Genomic DNA, 20,704 nt, shown 5'->3' with positions numbered 1-20,704 from the left:
TCTCTTGGAACAGTAGCTTTTGTAAGGTGAAAATATAGATGGTTAATCAAGATGTTAACAGGAGCAGATTTTTAGATTGTTCTGATTGCATGGATCCTGTCTTCTATTCACAGCCCTTAAATCTTTCTTTGCCTTGAAACACTAAAAAATGGCTTTTTCCTCTAACACAAGGCCCATAAGGTTGGAAAACCACCCTCCACCCTGCACTATATGTGCAGAAATACATTACTTTTACTATTAATATCTTTGCCCATATTCTTTACATACAATGGATTGTTTCCTTTCAAATAAACAGGCAGAACCCAGTAAAACAAATACAGGAAGTTTTAAACTATTAAGGAGATGTGGAGAGAGGTGTAATTCAGTGAAATCCTTGGATGGGTGGCCCACTGGCATGGGCAGCCTCATCAGTGGCAGAGGCTTTTTGACATTAAATCATTTTACAAACGTTGCTTTAAAGGATGGATTTTTCCTTTGCCTGATGGGATTTGATAAGGATTTTGTTTGTTAGGAGGAGGATGCAAACTTACTGCATCAGGAAAGGGTGACTGAAATGAAGAAGTAAAATTGCCAAACTGATGTGTTCCCCTTAAATTTAAATCCAATATTTGAAGCTTTGATTGAATTTTAATTCAAAACTTGAATCAATAGCAAGGAGGTTTGAGATACTCAAAAGAAGGACTCTCTAAGAGTACAGGCCTGGTGGTTTTTCCCTGTAATTAGGAGGAAGGAGCAGCTTCCCTGGCATTTATTGATCATCCTCAAACTCAGCAAATGTCTGGAGTGGCTTTTTTAGTGAGTCCCTGATGTTCTATGGCACCATCAACACAGGGCAGGTGTTTGTGAATTGTAGCTCATTTGTTGATGCAAATGTCGGGACTTTGATGGAGATTTTAGGATAAATTTATGGAGAATGGGAAGTGATGAAGTTTTTGGATAAATTTGTGGAGAATGGGAAGTGATGGAGGTTTTGGGATAAATTTGTGGAGACTGGGAAGTGATGGAGTTTTTGGGATAAATTTGTGGAGAATGGGAAGTGATGGAGTTTTTAGTATAAATTTATGGAGAATGGGAAGTGATGAAGTTTTTAGGATAATCATTTCAGAATGGGAAGAGATGGAGTTTTTGGGATAAATTTGTGGAGAATGGGAAGTGATGGAGGTTTTGGGATAAATTTGTGGAGAATGGGAAGTGATGGAGTTTTTGGGATAAATTTATGGAGAATGGGAAATAAATGAAGAAGGTGGTGCTTGGTCACACCTCTGCTGGGGTGGGCATCAGCACCTCCAAGGGAATCACCTGCAGGTGGTGATTCCAGTGGATTCATACATCTAAAATTCAGATTTTATGGGTTAGAATTCCTATGATTGGTGCAATCTGGGGTCCTCTGGCAGTGATTTTGAGTGTTTGAAGGCAGTGTGTGGTTCCCTCCTAGCCCAGTGAGGTTGGGTGGGAACCCTCCTGAGCACCTTCAGCTCCACAGAAGTGTGAAGAACTAAGCAGCATTTCCAAATGTGCAGCAGTGGTTTGGCTAGAAACGGTGGGAATGGGACCATTTTGGGGTCTGGGGGAAGTAGGAGGAAGAATTGCGATGCAATTTCCTGCTGCTGGTTGTATTTCCATCAGACGTAGCTCAATTAACACTTCGTTAATCTGAAAATGATCAAGAGACCCTTTCTTGGAGGACCTGGTGCATCTCCCTGATTAATGCAGGTTTGAAAAAATCCAATTGCAGGATGTGTGAGGCCACATTCGATTTGCCAGCTGAATATGTTATTTTTGCCTTGATTCCCAGAAATATTTGAGGGGAAAAGAAAAAAAAATTTGTGAGGGCTTCCATGCTGTAGCCTAATGGAAATCCCCTGCTAAATCAGATGCAGAGGGGATTATTGTTAATATTTTGATATTGGTGTGGTGGGTTTATATTGTAAAAGCAGAGTGAGGGAAATGGAAAAACCTGTGGAGAGGAGATCCATCAGAGATAGGGCTCTGATGGGAAGGATTCAGTTCTCCATAATCCTGAAAGGAAAATCAGGGCTTGCTCTCTGGACTTTTCTGGAAAGCACAAATTGTTTCCTGGGGCAACATGGAGCATGGAAATGCTTTGCTACAGATTCATTTTTTTTTAAGCCATGTTGATTCTCAAGATTTCTCTGCCTTTTTTTAATTCTCTGTTCATCATTATGGATAGGAATTGAATTCTAGGATGTCAAGCCAATGTCCAGGGGAGTTTTTGGGGGTGTTAGGAGCAACAGAACATGGAAATATTTGAATTATTTAAAGTAGTGTGAAAGCTGCTTAATGCAAATTTAAATAAAATTGCAATCTTCCAGTTTAGCAGTCTGGTGAAGTAAACTTACGAATGTTGCTCCTACGGTTTTATTTCTTTGGGAGAACTCCAGAGGTTGGCAGGAGAGGTGTCCTATCTAAAAATAATATTTTTTCTACCTAATATCAAAATTGTTAGGTATTTTGATACAGAGTTATAGGTATTGCAGTGGAAGGGCAGAATGAAGGTGGAGATGATGCAGGAGCTGATCAGAATTCTTCCAGTTTTTCATAAATCATGGTTTGGGTTGGAAAGGGACTTTAAAGACCATGGCAGGGACACCTCCCACTGTCCCAGGTGCTCCAGCCCCAATGTCCAGGCTGGCCCTGGGCATTCCAGGATCCAGGGGCAGTGTCCAGCCTGCACCAGCACCACTAAACCCTGGCCTGAAGTGCCACAGGCTCTTGGTTTTGGGATGGTGCCTCCACCACTTCCCCTGCCAGCCTGTTCCAGTGCCTGACAACCCTTTCTGGGAGGAAATTTCTCCTCCTGTCCAGCCTAAATAACAAAATTCATGTCTGGGCAGAGGAATGTGCATTGTGCATCTGTCAGTGACTTTCATCCTGGAGCATCCCAACCCAACTGCAAATGGATGTGGGTTGATGTCCTGCAGCCTCATTCTTTTACAGAAATAAACCTCCTGAATATTGCTGCCCCATGAATATGATAAGCAAGGCTGCAGATAGGGCTTGCAGTCACTCAGGGCTTCATCCATAAAGCTTAGTTCAACTTGGAGAGAGCTCAGAGGGTTATTGATAGTTCTCTGCTGCTCCCTGCATCCTGGGTTTTGTTCTGATGGAAATGTCCTGGAGCACGTGGTGTGAGGTTCAGTGCATCTGGTTCAGGGCTGTCACCCCAATAAACATGAAGAATGTGTGCTGGTTTGCCACATATGGAAATTTACTGCTTGTTTGCTGACTTCTGCAATGAGATGCTGCTCCAAAGAAGTTCTCCCATGTCCTCCAGGAGGGAGAAGGAACATGGAAAAAGTTGGTGGGAAAGGAGCTTGTTTGTGATGCCACCAAACATTGGATTATTCAGCAGTTGGGGTTGCAGTCCAAGTAAATAAACCACAGGGAACCTGCAGTTCCTGGACTGCTCCAGGCTGAGTGAGGCTGCTCTGGTTGCTGCGTGTCTGTAATGGAGGAATTGTGTAAGAGCTTCCCAAAATTCAGGGCTTTAGGTTTACTTTTGCTCTAGTTCTGCAAAACTGTCAGCTTGATGGTTTTTCTGCTCTCTCTCACACTGGTTATATTACTCACAGATGTGACTTCATTCCACAGCACTTAATAATGGGGTTTGAAAAGATTCTCTTGTTTGGAAAACAACTAATTATTGTACAGCTGTGAGCAGTGGGCAGCTGTAAGTCACCCTGCTGGACCTTCCTGGCTCCTGCTGCACCCCTGCTCTGGCGTTCATGGAATCCCACAATGGGTTGGGTTGGGTTGGAAGGGATCTTAAATCTCATTTCATCCCATCCCCTGCCATGGCCAGGGACACCTTCCACTGCACCAGGTTGCTCCAAGCCCCATCCAACCTTGAACACAGGGAATTAAATAAAAGAAATCCAAGAAATTTTTTGTTCTCTCGGTGTTGTCTCAGGAAAGCTCATGAAGTTCAACAGGTCAAACGCAGGGTGCTGCAGCTGGAGGGACAGGACACGGGGAATGGCTTCCCAGAGGGCAGGGATGGATGGGATATTGGGAAGGAATTGTTCCTTGGGAGGGTGGGCAGGCCCTGGATCCCTGGCAGTGCCCAAGGCCAGGCTGGACATTGGGGCTGGGAGCACCTGGGACAGTGGGAGGTGTGGAAATAAGTGATTTTTAAAGTCCCTTCCATCCCAAACAATTGTAGGAGCCTGTTATTCTGTGTTTGCTGGTGGTGTTACCTTGTGCTGCCTCACAGTTTCTCAGTTTTTCCCTTTTTTCCCAGTTTCACATGAGCTGAGCTCTTTGGAGCACAGGACTTTGTGTGGTCTGGACCAAAGGTTTGGTGTCTGGGTGGCTGCAGAGGACACTGGTGATGTCCTGTCCTGTCCTGTCCTGTCCTGCTGCAGTGATGGCACAAACCAAACTGGGAACACAACTCACACTTCCAGACTGGGGGTTTTTTTTTAGCCAAGATGAATTTGACAAGTCTGTTATTGTTGGTCTTGTCCAATATTGAGAAATACTTGGCAGCTGTTTCCAGCTACATCCTATCAGTAATCGTAAAAGCAGACTGGTAACAATGGGAATAAAAATATGCTTCTTTTCCTAAGGAATGATTGATTTTTTCATGTGTTTTCTTTTCCAGCAGACATATTCTATTTGTGTTCCAGCTGTTATTTGCATAACACTGCTGCTCTAAACCACTGAATCTACTTTGTTGTCACAACAGTCCTGTTTTAAATAAGTGTCACAACACATTGGATTTTAGCTGATAAACCAGCCATGCAACTGCTGCTATTTCATATTTTTATGAAGATCACTATGCTGCTAGTTAATGTTTTTTTTGAGACTTTGATTTAGGTGCTGACTTGTGAAGATAGATCATTTTAAGTTGGAATTTTGAAAGTGGATGCTGTAGTTGAGGAAACTTGAAATTCACCGTTGTCTCCCTTTTTTCAAATTGCTTTTGAAAACTCCTCGAATCTGTTCCTTGGTGCAAATGCCTGCCGTTAACGAGGGTTTTATTTCCTTGAACAGGTGAATTCCAAGCAGGGAGGATCTCCATGCCAGGAGAAGCGCGTGGTGCTGCTCAGCCCCCTGGGCAGGTTGGAGATCTCGGGCTGTGACAAGGGCGTACATGAAATAAAACTTCCCAAAGCGAGCCTGCTGCCACGGGGGTGAGTTCGTGTCCTGTTGATGCTGGCCCAGAGATTGCCCAGAGCGTCTGAGAGCGCTCTTGGTTGTGCTGATCCTGCTGGGAGGGGTCTCTTGTGCCCTTAAGGACTCCAAAATGCATCAATTCCTCTGTGCCTCGAAAATATCGTCAAACATTTTAGACTCTTAGTGTTTTTAAGGGAAGTTTTGCAAGAATCCTTCCTGTCTTAATTTTTGGCACACATATAAATGTCACTGGGAGTAAAATCTCACAAATCTTGCAGACGTACATATATTTTTAAATTTTTATTTTGTATATTTATATATTTATATATTTATATATTTATATATTTATATATTTATATATTTATATATAAATATAATTTTATATTTATATATTTATATATTTTTATATTTTTATATTTTTATATTTTTATTTCTATTTTTTTATTTTATATTTTTCCTATACATTTATATATTCACATTTTAATATTTTTGTATTCTATATCTTTATACTTAATATATTTATATATTCATATTTTATATTTTTATATTTAAGTTATTACATTTTATATTACTAGATTTGTATTCTACATACATAAATTATTATATATTATATTTTATAGAAATAATTTTATGTTTATTTTTATGTTTCTATATTTTATATTTCTATATTTTATATTTTATATTCTTTTTATAGTTTTATATTTTTATTTTTAATATTTTTAATTTTATATTTTTCTATTTTCATTTTTTTATATTTTTATCTAGAGATCTGTCTCCAACAGGTAGAAGAGGACTGACTGATTGTTTTAATTACTGTGTGGTACTGGTGAGAGCTTTAGTTGCTTTCCCAGAGCTGTAATGTCTGCTGGAGTTTGGATCAGGTCCCACGTGGCAGTGGAGGTGATGTCTCCAATCCAGGCCTGGCTGAGGAGGCATCAGTGCCTTTTCCTGTTGTGTTCGGTCTGCTGGAGTCCATCTGTCCCGCTCAGATATTTGATTTCTTTTCCTTATTTGTGAGGAAATGTTCAGTGACATTTTTAAAAGGAATGTTGAATTCATTCAGAACTAGATGCTAAATTTCTGTCCCGAATTTCTTTGGCAAAATTGAGATTTCTTAGACTTTCTCAGACATCTCTAAGACTGGTCCTTCAACTGAGTTTGGCAATTAAATTCCACTTTTCCATAGTCTGCTACATCAGTGCTGCCACTGACAAGACTCAAACAGGTTTGGCTTTTTTTCTCAACATTGTCTTTTTTTCATACTGTGTTTGCCTCTGAAGTTCTCCATGGATTTGTTGGATGCTTGTTTTCCTATTTTATTCTCCTTGAAACTGAAATGGGTGTGAAATTAATCAGGACTATGGAGCATAATGGATGTTCTGGTTGAAATATGATTTCACCTCCCATACAAAAACTCTGAAGCCTCTGGATTTCGCAGTTTTGCCAACTCCAGGGATATGGAAATGACTTCTGCAGTTCCTTCAGATTCTGGATTTCTGCTGGTGAGGAATGGAAATAAATGGGTATTTGGGACAGAGTTGGAACTTGGCTTTGCTGCAGAGCAAAACCTGCCTGGAGAGCAGCCCAGGGGATGAGGATCTTCACCTTGTGAAGGGGAAATGTCAGTGAGGGAGTGGAATAACAGTTGGAAAAAGATTTGGGGGATCTCATTTGTAGGGATGGGTGCTGCTCTTTTACCAGAACATCTGGTAAAAAAAGTCTGGTTTTGTTTTACCAGGACATCTGGTTTGCTGTAACATGTTCATGTTCTCTGGTTGAAGTTCCTCATGATCTTGTCCTTCATCAGAAGCTGGACAGTTAAGATCCTTTTCCTAAATTTTAATTTTCACCTGTTCTAGATCTTCCCTTTTCTCAGTGGTGAGCTGACTTCACTTCATTTGAGGCATTAGTGGCATCCTGTAACTCTCAACCTCACAGGCTGCATGATTTATGTGCCAAAATCATTACATTAGAGGGTCTATCACTCAGGAATAACTCTGAAGCTAAAGGCAGGAAGAGTGTTTTTATGATTACTTTAAGAATTTAAATCTGAAGAAGAAAGGTGGGACTTCCTTTTGTCTTTAGTGCTGATAAAGTTCTAAAAATTTTAAAGCCATCTGTAAATGTTTGTGCTGAAGTATAACATTTAATCTCTTCTACTCATCGCTGGTGAATAGTTGTTAAATCTGGCCTCATTATTTTCGACAGAATAAAATAAAAACAAAGCAGTGCCTGGTGTTTCTCCTAACTGGCTAATAAACGCCATGGCAAGAACATTGGGTGGGAAAAAAAAAACATAAGAAACATAAAAATTGATTTTAATGGACCCCTGTCAGAGAGAACCATAATGAGCACAAGTCTGGTAATAAATATTGGTATTCTGCTCCACGGTGCTTGGGACTTCTCATGTGGAATTGCATGTAACAATCAATAGAGATTTTAGGGTTTTTTAACAACAAAAATAAGTAAACCTTTGAAATATATAAATACTTAAGACTTGCAATCTGTCAGACAAACCTGGTAGTTGTAGAAAAATCTGATAAGAGCCCCTGGTTAATGGCATAATCGCTTTGTGGAGATCTCGCTCTGTTTTACAGCTTGTAAAATGCTGTGCAATTAATCACCTGAGATTACAACCTCCTCACTGATGGCTCTCCTTAAAACTTAAGAACACAGACTATAATGGAGCCTAAAAGGAGAAGCAACAAAGTAAAACCCAGTTTCAGTATGCTCGAAAGAAATTGATCTATTAATGAGATGAAACTAATTGTAATAACCTGAGGTTATTCTGCTCCTCGGGAAGCTGCAGGGCTTAAAACTCCAGACACGTCACACAGGGATGGTTTCTCTTGGGGAGGAGGCATCTTGATCCAGGCTTCTGAAATTCTTGATGTGCATCCCATTCCTGGGTGGGCTTAGAGCAGCTGGGACAGTGGGAGGTGTCTCTGCCAGGTAGGGCTGGCACTGGGTGGGCTTTGAGGGACCCAAACCAGGCTGGGATTCTGTGATAAGGATGTCCTGATCCAAACAGGTCCCTGACGGTTTGACGTCCTAATCTGGACAATTGTTTCTATTTCTAAGAACTTCAGTTTCACAGTTCATATGTTAAAAACCCTTAAGTGTGTATAAGCTGTGTCTATGTATTTTTTTAGATATATTTATGTATATATATAGAAAGAGAGAGAGATTAAAAAAAAGTGATATAGTTTCTATTATATAATTTATTATTATATATACAATATATAATTATATATACAATATATATATAATATACCGTTATATTGTATAATATATATACAATATATATTACACAATATAATGGTATGTTATATATATATTTCATGCTATATCAGCTGTTGTGGTTTTTCTTTCACTTCATGCCAATCTAATGATAAGTTTGGATCAATATTCCTCCAACATCCCAACCTGAAATATTACAAATGTTTAACACTTCTTGCTCACGTCCAAAAGATAAACTCCCTTTCTTTTACTGGTATTATACTTCAAAGTGTCTTCAGCAGCTTTGGAGTTTCAGAATTAGGTTTTTTGCTGTTCTGCTGCCAGCTGTGATGTTCCCACACTGGGATGACTCTGCTTTGAGAGGCCTTGACTCATTCCAGAGGTGCAGGAGTAAATGATCCCCTTGGTGAGCAGGTAACACAAACCATGGCTTTCCCTCTAATGAATATTTACAGCACAAAATGCTCTGGAAACGTGAGCTGTGGACTTGGCATTGGGGTGGCATGTTTAGGCAAATGGTCAAACCCAGCATTTTCCTGCTGTAGGAATTGCCTGGTAGGAACAGACCCAGGCTTCATTTTGGGCTCTCTCAGGAGCAGTGTGATCTCATCGGCCCTCTGTGTTCCCTGCAGGTTATTTGCAGTGTTCCTTAGTGTTTCATTTCCCTCCATCTCACTGAGGGACATCAGAGGAGGAGGAGCAAGGAGCCACTTTGGCCCTTCCCATATTACTAATCTGCCTCAACCTTTCAGGGTGAATCTGCAGTTCAAGAAGTTCACCAGGGTTTCAGTCAATCTCTCTGTCCCCGTAACATGATCAGAAACTCTCCAGAATCTCAGTTTAAGCAGGTTTCCAGCTATTAGAGATGGAAGGGAGATCTCGGGTGTGTGCAAAGGCAGAGGATGCAGCAGGGCAGGGACTCTGATAAGAGCCTAGAACAATAACTTGGAGAGGTGTGAACCACTCTGTTCATCTCTGAGGTATTTAATCATAGCCAGTGGTGATGGTTTAAATGTCAACTTTGCTAACTGTTTCATTCCTCATGCTGTAAAATTTACTGGGAGTGATATCTCACTTTGATGCCACAAGTGGGAGGCATTTGGGAGAGTGCCACTCCTCCTATTTTTCCACTGAGCACCAGCCAAGGCTAAGAAACTTAGTGGAGCTCAGGGGCACAGTAAAAACCCACTGGAGGAGGTAAGGATGTGACTTCTGTGCTGCTTGGAGTGGATTCCTGGTTTGCCATGAACATCTGAGGTGACTTCTGTGAGTAGAGGATTATTGGCACTGTGGTTTGGAAAAGGTTCCACTCTTCCTCATTCAGGTTCGTCCTTGAGTATTGTGTAACAACAGCAATTTTCTGTTTAAAATGGTGCAGGATGAACCCTGAATGGGCCAGAGGACATCCTTGGGGTAAAGAAATTAATGGGTTGGGACGAGCTCTAAATGGAGAGCGGGAGCAGGGAAAGGAAGGGGGCTGGGGAAGGGAATGGAGAATCCCTGAGGAGCTGGGCAGGGGCTCACCTGGACCAAAGGAGGATCCCCAGGGATCTTTTCCCTCTGGAATTCCCTGCCAGGAGGGCACAGCCGGGGGGAACAGGGACAGGAGCAGAGGGAACGGCCTCAGGCTGGGCCAGGGCAGCTCAGGGTGGAAATTAGGAGAAAACTTCTCGTGGAAAGGGTTGTAAAACTTTGGAATAGCCCAGGGAGGGTTGGAGTGCCCATCCCTGGGTGGGTTGAAGCTTGAGGACGTGGTTGTTGGTGCTGGTTGATGGTTGGACGTGATGATCTTTGAGGAATTCTCCAACCTTAACAATTCCACAGTTCTTTGTTCAAACACCAGTGCCTGTGGACAGATCCAGCTCCAACTCCCACCTATTCTTTATTTCCAAAGTGCCTTGTGCCCAAAACCTTCAAGGCGCTGCTTTGGCTCAGAGAGCATCTGGTTCCTGTGGGTGATGCTTGTTCAAATCCAGGATTTTGGCCTTTTAACCCCTTCCAGAGCTGACAGCATTGGTTTTCACACTGATGAGCCAAGGGACAGCCTGTTTGTGGTGCCTGTGTGGAGCAGTCGCCAGAAGATCATTCTTACAGAAATGTTCCTCTTTCAAAGAAAACCTTTCATTTCCAAATATCTTTTAACTTGTGGCACAAAAATCTCATTGAATTTTCTACCACTGGTTTTGGAAACAAAACATGCAGATGCCTGGGTAATAGGGAGATGATGCTTGTTACTTCAAATTACTTCAAAATAACAGGAAAGTGTATTTTAAAAAATAGGAAAGAAAGGAAAAAGAAATATTGCCTTCTCTGGTAGAAGTCTCTACAAATATCCAGGCATCAATCTTTATTTCAGCAGATTCAATGGATGTGGCAGGAAGAGTTATTATATAGCGTAGTCCTCCTTTTATTAAAAATAAACCGGGCTAGGGTTTTTCATAGTTTCTTGTGGAGATGCTACAGATTGTTTATGCTGCATCAAGCCAAGAAAACTTTTTATTGGAAGTGGTGTTTCCAAAACATAAACAAAACAACTTTCTGCGTGTTTTTAGAGTTCAGCCTGACACGTAGCACAGCTCAAAGATGTGGTTTCACATGGTTTTAGCAATGGTTTGTGGGCAAAGTTTTATTGTCAGGTCTGGCTGGTGAATTTAATTCTGCATGATTAGCAAAACCCACATTCCTCTCTCACTGAAGCTGAAGTGAATCTTGAGCAACTCCACTGTAATCAATACTCGACTTTAGCTGTGTTATTTTCCCTGACAGCACGGCTGCATTTCTATTATCTGTCAAAGGCAGCATTGCAGGATTCAAATAGGAGTGGGTTTTGCAAGGCTTCAGTTGTGGTTTTCTCCTGGAATCTTGGCAGAGAAGCCTTTGAGGGCTCTGTGCAAAAAAAAGAAAAATCAAAGTGCGGATTTTTTATGGGTGGATGAGAAGCTGGACATGAGCTGGTCGTGTTCACTCAGAGCCCCCTGGGCAGCAGGAAAGGGGAATTGTGTGCCCAGGTGAGCCCCACCTGCAGTGCCCAGCCCAGGAGGGACCTGCAGCTGCTGCAGAATCCAGAGGAGGCACCAAATGCTCAGGGGATGGAGCAGCTCTGCTGGGACACCTGGGGGGACTCACCTGGACAGGGGAAGGTTGGGGTGACCTCAGAGTGGCCCCACAGCACCTGAAGGAGCCACAGCAGAGCTGCAGAGGGACTGGGGACAGGGATGGAGGGACAGCACACAGGGAATGGCTCCCAGTGCCAGAGGGCAGGGATGGGTGGGAGATTGGGAATTGGGAATTGTTCCCTGCAGGGATGGGTGGGAGATTGGGAATTGGGAATTCCTGGCTGGGCTGGGATTCCCAGAGCAGCTGTGGCTGCCCCTGGATCCCTGGCAGTGCCCAGGGCCAGGCTGGACACTGGGGCTGGAGCACCTGGGACAGTGGGAGGGGTCCCTGCCATGTCCCTACCATCCCTGGGGGGGATTTTGGGGTCCCACCAACCCAAACCATCCTGGGATTGTTCAAACCCCTGCAGTGCTGGTTCCCCTCAAGCCCTGCACGTTGCTCCCATCACACATTTCATAGTCAGGGCTCTCCAGGCTCCTCTTCCAGACCCGTGTCAGTAAAACTCTTGTGTGGTTCAGTTCTGTCCCTCCAGGAGAGCTGCAGGAGGGATTCCTGTCACCCACACCCAGCTGTGTCTGTGCTCACACCCCTCTGTTCCATCCCAGAACACCTCTGTGGCTTTAAATTGCTCCCAGCATTATCTGTGCATCTAATTTTTTCTTTTTGAGGACCACAGAAGTGAGGGAGGAAACCCAAGATGAAGAGTTGCAACATTGAAAACGCCCACTAATTCTGGGACATAATAGAAACATAATCCATGTCATGATGCAGCCCATTTTCCCATCCTTGCAGCAAGGATTTGCAATGGAAAGATGCTCCACTGCATTAATCTGCCTCTGGCAGGGGCAGTGGAAAGGTTCCACTCCTGGCCTGAATCACTCCTGGCATTGGTGGAGTCACACCAGGCATGTTCCCGTGGCACAGCACAGGGCAGGGAGTCGGGAGAGGATTTGTTTTCTGGGAAATTCCTCGAGGAGGTGATGCTGCATAGACAAATTCTCCCACTCCTCTTTGGTGGAATCATTTTTCATCCCTATTAGAGCTCTGCATCTTCCACACCAGAGAGAGAGAGTCATATTTGTGGTATTTTCTGCACAAGTTATATTATCTAATACAGTTTCTTGTTATTTTTGCTGTTTTAAAATATCAGCACTGTAAAATGTGATCGCTGGGCTCTTCTAACATGTCTTGATTTAGGAGCCAACCCTGAGGGTTACAAACACAGCCCAGCTGAGCAGCAAAGCTTGGTGTTGTGCACCCTGAAACTGGGGTTCTGCTGTTCAGACAGAGCCCTGTCCATGTTAATGTGCAAGGGTTGGAAGCATCAGGTCGGTGCCGTGGGTTGTGATGGTGCTCACAGGGGTTCTTGGATGAGGGAAGAGAGGAGGATCTGACTCCCTGTTTCACAAGGCCGATTTATTATTTTATGATAATTTTACATTAAAGCTGTACTAAAAGAATAGAAGAAAAGGTTTCATCAGAAAGGTAGCTAAAAATAAAGTACCAAAGAATGATAACAAAGGTTTCTGGCTCAGCTCTCTGTCCCAGCCAGCTGACTGTGATTGGCCATTGATTAGAAACAACCCCATGAGACCAATCCCAGCTGCACCTGTTGCATCCCACAGCAGCAGATAACCATTGTTTGCATTTTGTTCCTGAGGCCTCCCAGCTTCTCAGGAGGAAAAATCCTAAGGAAAGGATTTTCCATAGAAGATGTCTGCGACAATGAGTCAGTGCCCAGCAGGAATCATGGAAGGGTTTGGGTTGCAGGGACCCCAAATCGCCCCCAGTGCCACCCAGCCATGGCAGGGACACCTCCCACTGTCCCAGGGTGCCCCAGTGTCCAGCCTGGCCTTGGGCACTGCCAGGGATCCAGGGGCAGCCACAGCTGCTCTGGGCACCTGTGCCAGGGCTGCCCACCCTGCCAGGGATGGATTTCTTCCCAAAATCCTATCTAAATCTAAATCTACCCACTGTCAGCTTAAAGCCATTCCCTGTGTCCTGTCCCTCCATCCCTGTCCCCAGTCCCTCTGCAGCTCTCCTGGAGCCCCTTCAGGCCCTGCCAGGGGCTCTGAGCTCTCCCTGGAGCTGCTCCTGCCCAGGTGAGCCCCCCCAGGTGTCCCAGCCTGGCTCCAGCCCTTGGAGCATCTCTGTGACTTCCTCTGGATTTGCTGCAGCTGCTCCAGGTCCTCACGTTGAGGAGCCCAGAGCCGGACACATTTCTCCAGGAATTCGAGGAGAATTCTCCAGGACTGTCTCAAGGAGAGAGGGCGACAATCCCCCCTGAGCTGTTGGTGACGCTCCTTTTGATGTACCCTGTTTTTGCTGCTGGGTGGCTGTTCCCAGCTCCAGCTCTTGCTCTTCCCTGGCCACTTTGGCTCACACATTTCAGTGAAACCCAGAGGTCTCACCCTGCCAGCGCCTGTGCTAATTATGGCTGTTCTTGAAATGCCTCCCGTAATTCCTTCTATAAAAAGAATTTAAGGCTTGGTAGGACAAAGCCCAGTAAATCACCCTGGAGCTCAGGGCTGGGAGGGAATGTGTGTCCTTAACCCCCAGGTGCTGCTGCAATGCTCATCCCTGCAATGCCAGGGATTTTCAGGGAAATGGCAAATGCTCCTCAGCACCCCGTGCTGGGAGGGAAAGAGTTAAATTCTAAAACCTTACCCTGTAACTGTAAATGCCATTTTTCTTTCTTCACAAATGTAACCTTTTAACATTTATTTTTAGCTTTTACATTAATATATGTAAAAATATTAAAAGCTCTTGTATATTACATTAAAAACTTATGTCAGCTGCCCTGCTTTTTCCTATTTATTAAAACTTTTCAAGCAGTGAAAACATTTTACTTGTTAATGAGGGGAAGAAGGAAAATTAATGACATAGAGCTCGGATCTTCCAAGATGTCTCCTTTTAACCATGCAAAACCAGCTCTTTTCCCACACTATGTAGTTTAATTTCTGTGTTAGGGTTCAGTAAGCAAATGCAAATAGATTTAATGATTTGCATCAGTAGATCACTTCTCAGTTTAATATCCTCTGATATTTTGGTCAAGGACTTTTTCTTTGGAAGGCTACTGCTGTTTTGTGGAGGAAAAATATTAATAATGGTGGCATTGTGAGGTTCAAGTAAAGCAGGGGAAATGTATAACTTATTCAAAAGCAGCATCTCCCATTATCTTCTCACTAAGATCATGCAGTGGAAAAAGTTATCAGGGAAAAGACACTTAAGAAATAATTGTGAATTGCAGATCATATTAAACATTTAGTGCTGCTTTCCATCCCACATCTCATTTTCTGTCAGCGTTCAGAGGCTGATCAGATTGGCAGTGGTGAGAGGTGCCTCTCCCTGGGATGGGGAGTTGTCTTCTCCCCACCAGGAATAAACAGGAGCTGTTCCACCACTCCAGGCTTGGCTTCATTGGAGCCTGCAGTGTTTGCCTTACTTAAATCCAACTTTCCTTAAAATGCCTGTTCATCAAATTAAAATAGTTCCAAGGATGGATCTCTTGCAGATCGACCCCACCAGCTCATCTTTGCTGGTTCTCACTGATTCTGGGTAAGAAATAAATTCCTGTTGCCTTTTGAGAAATTTAAACCTGTTTGGTGCACATAAATTCTTCAAGTGATAAATACTCATTATTGCCTCGTTGCTTACTACAATGGGCACTTGCTGGTGATAAAAACTTTCTGATTGCTTCTCAATTTCTGAATAACTGTTGTGGTCAGCTGAGCAAGTGTGGTTTGGAGCATTTCTCAATTTATTTGGTTAATTGTGACCTTTGAGAGGCTTATTGCTATAGGCTGCTGATATATGTAAATTGTCCCTTGCACTAATAGATTTCTAAATCGTGTTTTATTTTCCTGTTATTTTCATCATAATAATGTAGATTGAGACACGAAGTCAGAATTGTCTGCAGGCTGTGGCAGAGGACTTTCCTCCTGCCAGCTCAGAGCAAGAAATAATGAGATTAAGTTAGAAACTTTGTCCTTTAGGTTCCCAGCCAGTTGTTTTCCTGTCATTTGTTTTTGCTGTGCGTTATTGATGCCCGTCCCCCTGGCTCTGTCACGCCGCAGTTGGGTTTTGCTTGTGCTCAGGTGATGATGATGAACAGCCTCTCCGAGTGCCCTGCTGCTGGCGATGCTCCATCAGTGTCACGGCCCGCCAGGGCGCAGGGCTTTATTGTTCCAGAGGTGCTCCCGTGCAGCTGCTGCTCCCACGCATGCACACGCGCAGGCTGCAGCCTGGACAGGCTGGGCAGGGCTGCCAGGGCGGCTCCTGTGGTCAGCAGTGGTGCCCAGTGCTCCCTGGCAGAGCTTCAGGTGGGAAAATGCTGACCGCTTTCTGCTCCAGGTGGAAAGCCTGTCCAGAATTGGCAGGAAAACGTTCAAAAGGATGAGGTTTTTCCACATTCATGCATCCACACGAGTAAAGGTCTTGATATGTTTCAGGACCAAGCTGGTATTCTGCCTACCTTAGGAAAATTTAGAATCTACAGGTCGTCCATCCAGATTATCTGGGTGATAAACTGGCATTCCAAGTCTTTTATTTCACACATTGAAATCGCTGAAAGGACTTGAAAGTTCCCTTGAAGACAGATGCTCTTTTAGACACTCCTGCTCCAGTAGGAAATGTCTGGGTTGTTCCTAAGAGTGGGGTCGGGGTTATATCCCAGGAGAATGAGTCTCCCTGGAGGAGTGGTGGTTCCTGGGTGAGAGCATCAGAGCATTGCTGGTGCTGCCTAGGAGCCCTCATGGCCAAGAGGCCTCTGCATTTATTGCTGTGTGAAGCACCATGGAGGGACAGCAGGGTTTTGATGGTCACCAGGCACAGCTCCTGGGGTTCAGGATGCTGTAGGAAACCATGGAATCACCATCCCTGAAAGTGTTCTAGAACCATGAGGACATGGTTTAAAGGTGGACATGGTGGTGCTGATTGATGGTTGGACTTGATGTTCTTAAAGGCCTTTTCCAGCCTTAACAATTCTGTGGTTCTTCGATTTATCAATATGTGAAATACAACTATGCTGACCAAAAACTTCCAGCTGGATAACTACACCAAATATCCTGGAGTGTAGGTGGCCGGATAAGTGGACAAAGGAAGATGGAAAATATTTCCTGCTTTATTTTTTAAGCTCTTCAAGTTCAATGATCTGACTTGGGGGAGGAGTTGTGGAAAGTTTAAACGCTGCATGAAACTTGGCCATAAATATAAATCAGCTCCTATTAAGGCAATTTGAGCTGTAATACCTCAATAATTTGCAAGCAGTCATTCTTCACGCTCCTGAATGTTCTTCACCTCTGAGAAGAGTTTGTTCTAATTTTAAATGGACACCTGAAGAATATAGAAAATGTCTTTCTGCTTGTACCTCTGGAATTCCAGAGTCCACACTGACCTGATCATTGCACCATGGATTGACTGTCTTGGCTCTCTCCACCTCCACCTGAATTCTTTGAAACAGCCTGGTTTTCTATAATTTCTTCTGCTCATGCTAGCAGGGATGACAAACGAAGGTGGGTGGAGTTGTTTGTGGGGTTTTTATTGATTCCTTGAATATTTTGGTTGGTTTTTCTGCCTTTGCTGCTGTGGTTGTGTTAAAGCAGATCTCGTTTTCCTGTCGGTCATGGTCGGGATCACCTCTCAGCTCCTGCAGGTCAGAAGTTCTCTGCAGGCTGGGTAATATTGCTTGTGACTCTGAGCTTGTCCAGATGCTCCTCACTGATGCAGAAATCCTCTGGGCTTTGAGATTTATGTCCCAGTGTGGAACAGAGGATATCCTCAGGGTTGGGATAGCGTGTCCCGCTTCCTGCCTGTTCTGGGAAATACGTCTTGGAATTCTTTCTTGTAGGACTTGCAGCAAAACAAAAGCAGACAGGAACAAGAAAAACCTTCCTGGTAGGTGTGGTTGCCAGGGCGTGCAGGTAATTTGAAAATGAACAAGGAATCTGTTGTCTGAAGTGAGGATAAATCACAGTAAAAAGATGTCAAGTGGCCGAAAAAACAACCCCCAGGTATAACGAAGCTGGAGGAAAGCAAAAATACACATTCTTGATGAGACTTTTTATTTGCTGATAGTTCACATCTGGGATGAGGCAGACTGAGCTTCCCTCTGATGTGGATCTAGAATATTGAATTCTTTTACAGGCTAAAAAATTGCCTGTGCAGTAAAATCTCACACTTTGAAAGCAGTGTCACCCAAACAGTCACTTTTAGGGATTTTTAGTGCTGAAGATTTGCTGCTTTTTTGTTGTTGTTTGGTATTTTGTAGCTTGTACAGGAGTGGCAACAAAGGGCTGCTTTGGGTTGGCTTTAGCATCTGGATCACTAAAGGTATTGCTGAATTATATTATTTACTTGTTGATATTTATTCCAAAAGCTTGCTGCATCTTAATTCTTAGTTTTGTGGAATTCTTGAAAAGAGCCATCAGAATGAGCACTTGTTTAGTAATTTATTACATATTAGCATTGCAGAAGGAATGAAATAAATCCTATTGATTCTTCCACTTCTTTGCACTACCTTTTTGCTTTGTCTGCATTCACATTGTAACTTTGTCTTCACTCCATCCATTTCTTTCAGGTCTATCACTTGTTATCAAAATTCCATAGTAATTAGGATGATTTGTGGCCAAGGGAGCTCTAACTCACACGACTGCAGGCTCTGGCAGAGTGGCCCTGGCAGAATTGGAAGGTCTGCTTTGTTTTGGGCTGCAGAAGACACATCTGTGAACGTTAATTGGGAAATACCTTTTTATTCACCCAGCACTTCTAAATTGGGACTCTTGTTAAGGAATGCCTTCCCGTCTCGAGTGAACATGACTTATTATTTCAGTACATTTTTCCTGCTTTTCAGAGGTGATTCTTTTCTCTGGCAACTTCTGAATGTTCAACCGTGATGAAGTCGTGAAATGTTGTTTGTTGTGCAGAGAAAACATCCATCCTCTCCTGGTGTGAAGGCACTTCTGGAGCCTGAAAGGAGAAGGAAATATTTTTTCTTTTGGAATAGGAGTAAAATTGATTCCAGAAAAAAAATTTATATTTTTGGAGGAATTTATTTTTCAAGCCATAGATATTAATGTAATCCATGCCTGGAGACCTCCAGTCATGGAGCAGCTTTCAGGTCTCCAGTAATGGAACAGTTAAATTGTGCCACAGCTGACCTCTCAAAAAGCCCTGAGCTCCAAGGGGAGGTTGAAATCCATCCAATGTCCTTTAGCTTTGTTCTGGAAAACCTCATTTAGGGTGAAGCCCTCTTTGGTTTGCAAGGGCTGAAGCAGCACAAACGCTGCTCTGTTTGCAAGATACAATATTTAGCCATAATGCAGATGCCTTCCCTCGTAATGGAGGTGAATGGACCTCACATGAATGCCAATGAATGTGTAGAGAAAAATTAAGCTGCCATTTGCTGCTGTTATTGAATGTTTTACAACAGAATTGCTGCCAGTTGTGTGAGGTCTGAAGTGTTTGACATCAGCTCCAATGCTGCCAGAGCATGGATTTGGATCTTTGTGTACCCGGAAAAAGTTCCCATCTTTATTGTCTTAAAATACCTTCAAGGATAAGAAACTGCCTGGAGCTTGTGGCTTCAGAGTTTAGGAATGTTAGTGTGTAATGATGAGGGGAAAGAGTTGGTGGCAGGTTTTAAAAAGGCATAAAAATATAGCCAGTTGTGTTAATGAGTGTCCTTGCTGAAGATTTAAGCTCATATGCTTTGCAGTGTTTTTCTCAACTAAACACATTTTAACTAAACACATTCCAGTGTGTTTTATTTGAGCTGCTTTTGTTCAGGCATCGTAGAATCAGAATCCCAGGTTGATTTGGGTTGGGAGGGACCCCAAATCCCCCCCAGTGCCACCCCAGCCATGGCAGGGACACCTCCCACTGTCCCAGGTGCTCCAGCCCCAGTGTCCAGCCTGGCCTTGGGCACTGCCAGGGATCCAGGGGCAGCCACAGCTGCTCTGGGCACCTGTGCCAGGGCTGCCCACCCTGCCAGGGAAGGATTTCTTCCCAGTCTCTATTCCCAGTCTCTAATCCAAGCCCACCCTCTGTCAGTTCAGGACTGAGTTGTGCTTGGAAGCTCCAGGGTTTGTTCTGAGGAGCAGTGAGTGGGGCAGAAATGGCACAGGAGCCCTGGGAGATGGAGCAGCAGCAGCAGCAGCAGCAGCAGCAGCAGCAGCAGCAGCAGCAGCAGCACGTCTCCATGGGCAGGACAGTCCAACCAGGTACCACACAGGCTGTGGTATCTGCATCAGACCCGTGTGGGATTTCCTTGGAGCAGTGTGAGCATCCCTGTCTGCCTCTGTGTCTGGAGCTGTGGCTACAGTGACAGGCTGGTGGTGTCTGTGGTCAGCCTTCATCTCTCATCTTCCTCGGGTGCTGGAGAGGACCATGAGGAGACTGCAGGGCAGCTGAAACAAATCCCAGGGAGAGAGGAGTGGTGTGGCTTTGCAGGGAAGGGGCAGTGGCAGCAGCGATCTGTCACCGCGAGCTGCAATCCAGCCCTGGCTCCTTTGGGCTGGGCTGGGAGGCTGGGTGGCAGGTGGTGGCAGTCCTGGAGGGGAGGGGACACGGAGAGTCCTGTCCTGTCCCCTGCAGGGAGTGGCACCTCATCTGAGCACTGCCGTGTGTGCTGCTCGTGTGGCGTTCACGCTGGGTTTGCTCACTCAGCATTGATGTTGGGCATCCTGGGGTGGCAGTAAGTGAGCAGGTAATGTGTGACACCACAGGAACGGCGAGGTGGGTGCAAAACACCTCAAAGAAATGGGGCCTTTGTTCACCTGGGACAGCTCTCTGGTGTAGCGGATGCAAAACTGGGATTATCTTCATCGCATTGGTGCCTTCCCCAAAATCCTTGCTCTGGCGCAGCACAGGGCTGGTTTTCCCAAATGGAAAAGGTGATTTTTAGGGCATGGAGGTGCACGTGGCCATGCTGGGAATGAGTCCCTGTAGCTCCCAGGCTGTGTGGCTAAAATGTCTCCTGAAAATGTCCCTGTGCTCAAGCAGTGTTTCAGGAAGTTTCAAGCAGTGCAGCAGGATGAACTCCCCCTCCGTGTACAGTAGGACCTGTTTTGTGAGTATTCTGAACTTTTCTCTCCATATTTACAGCTTTGTGCTTGAAAGAGGGCTGAATATTGACCTAATTTGTCTTTTGAAAGGACACAGAGTTTTACTGGAATACTTATGCTATTGGAGTAGACAAATGCAGGTACTA

At 44.2% G+C, this 20,704-nt stretch overlaps 1 protein-coding gene across 1 annotated transcript in view; it reads left to right on the top strand.

Annotated features, from left to right (window-relative positions):
- The window catches only part of MGMT (O-6-methylguanine-DNA methyltransferase), a 140,134-nt gene that overhangs the window by 15,804 nt on the left and 103,626 nt on the right, over positions 1–20,704 (top strand). Inside the window, exon 3 of the mRNA XM_059477480.1 lies at positions 5,017–5,156. Within this exon, the coding sequence (XP_059333463.1) occupies positions 5,017–5,156 (140 nt within the window). The remainder of the gene's footprint in view (positions 1–5,016; positions 5,157–20,704) is intronic.

This window comes from Ammospiza nelsoni, chromosome 8 (genome assembly GCF_027579445.1).
Source record: "Ammospiza nelsoni isolate bAmmNel1 chromosome 8, bAmmNel1.pri, whole genome shotgun sequence".
Classification (NCBI taxonomy): Eukaryota; Metazoa; Chordata; class Aves; order Passeriformes; family Passerellidae; genus Ammospiza; species Ammospiza nelsoni.
The sequence above is the reverse complement of the archived record's forward strand: the minus strand, read 5'-3'. Positions and strand labels throughout refer to the sequence as shown.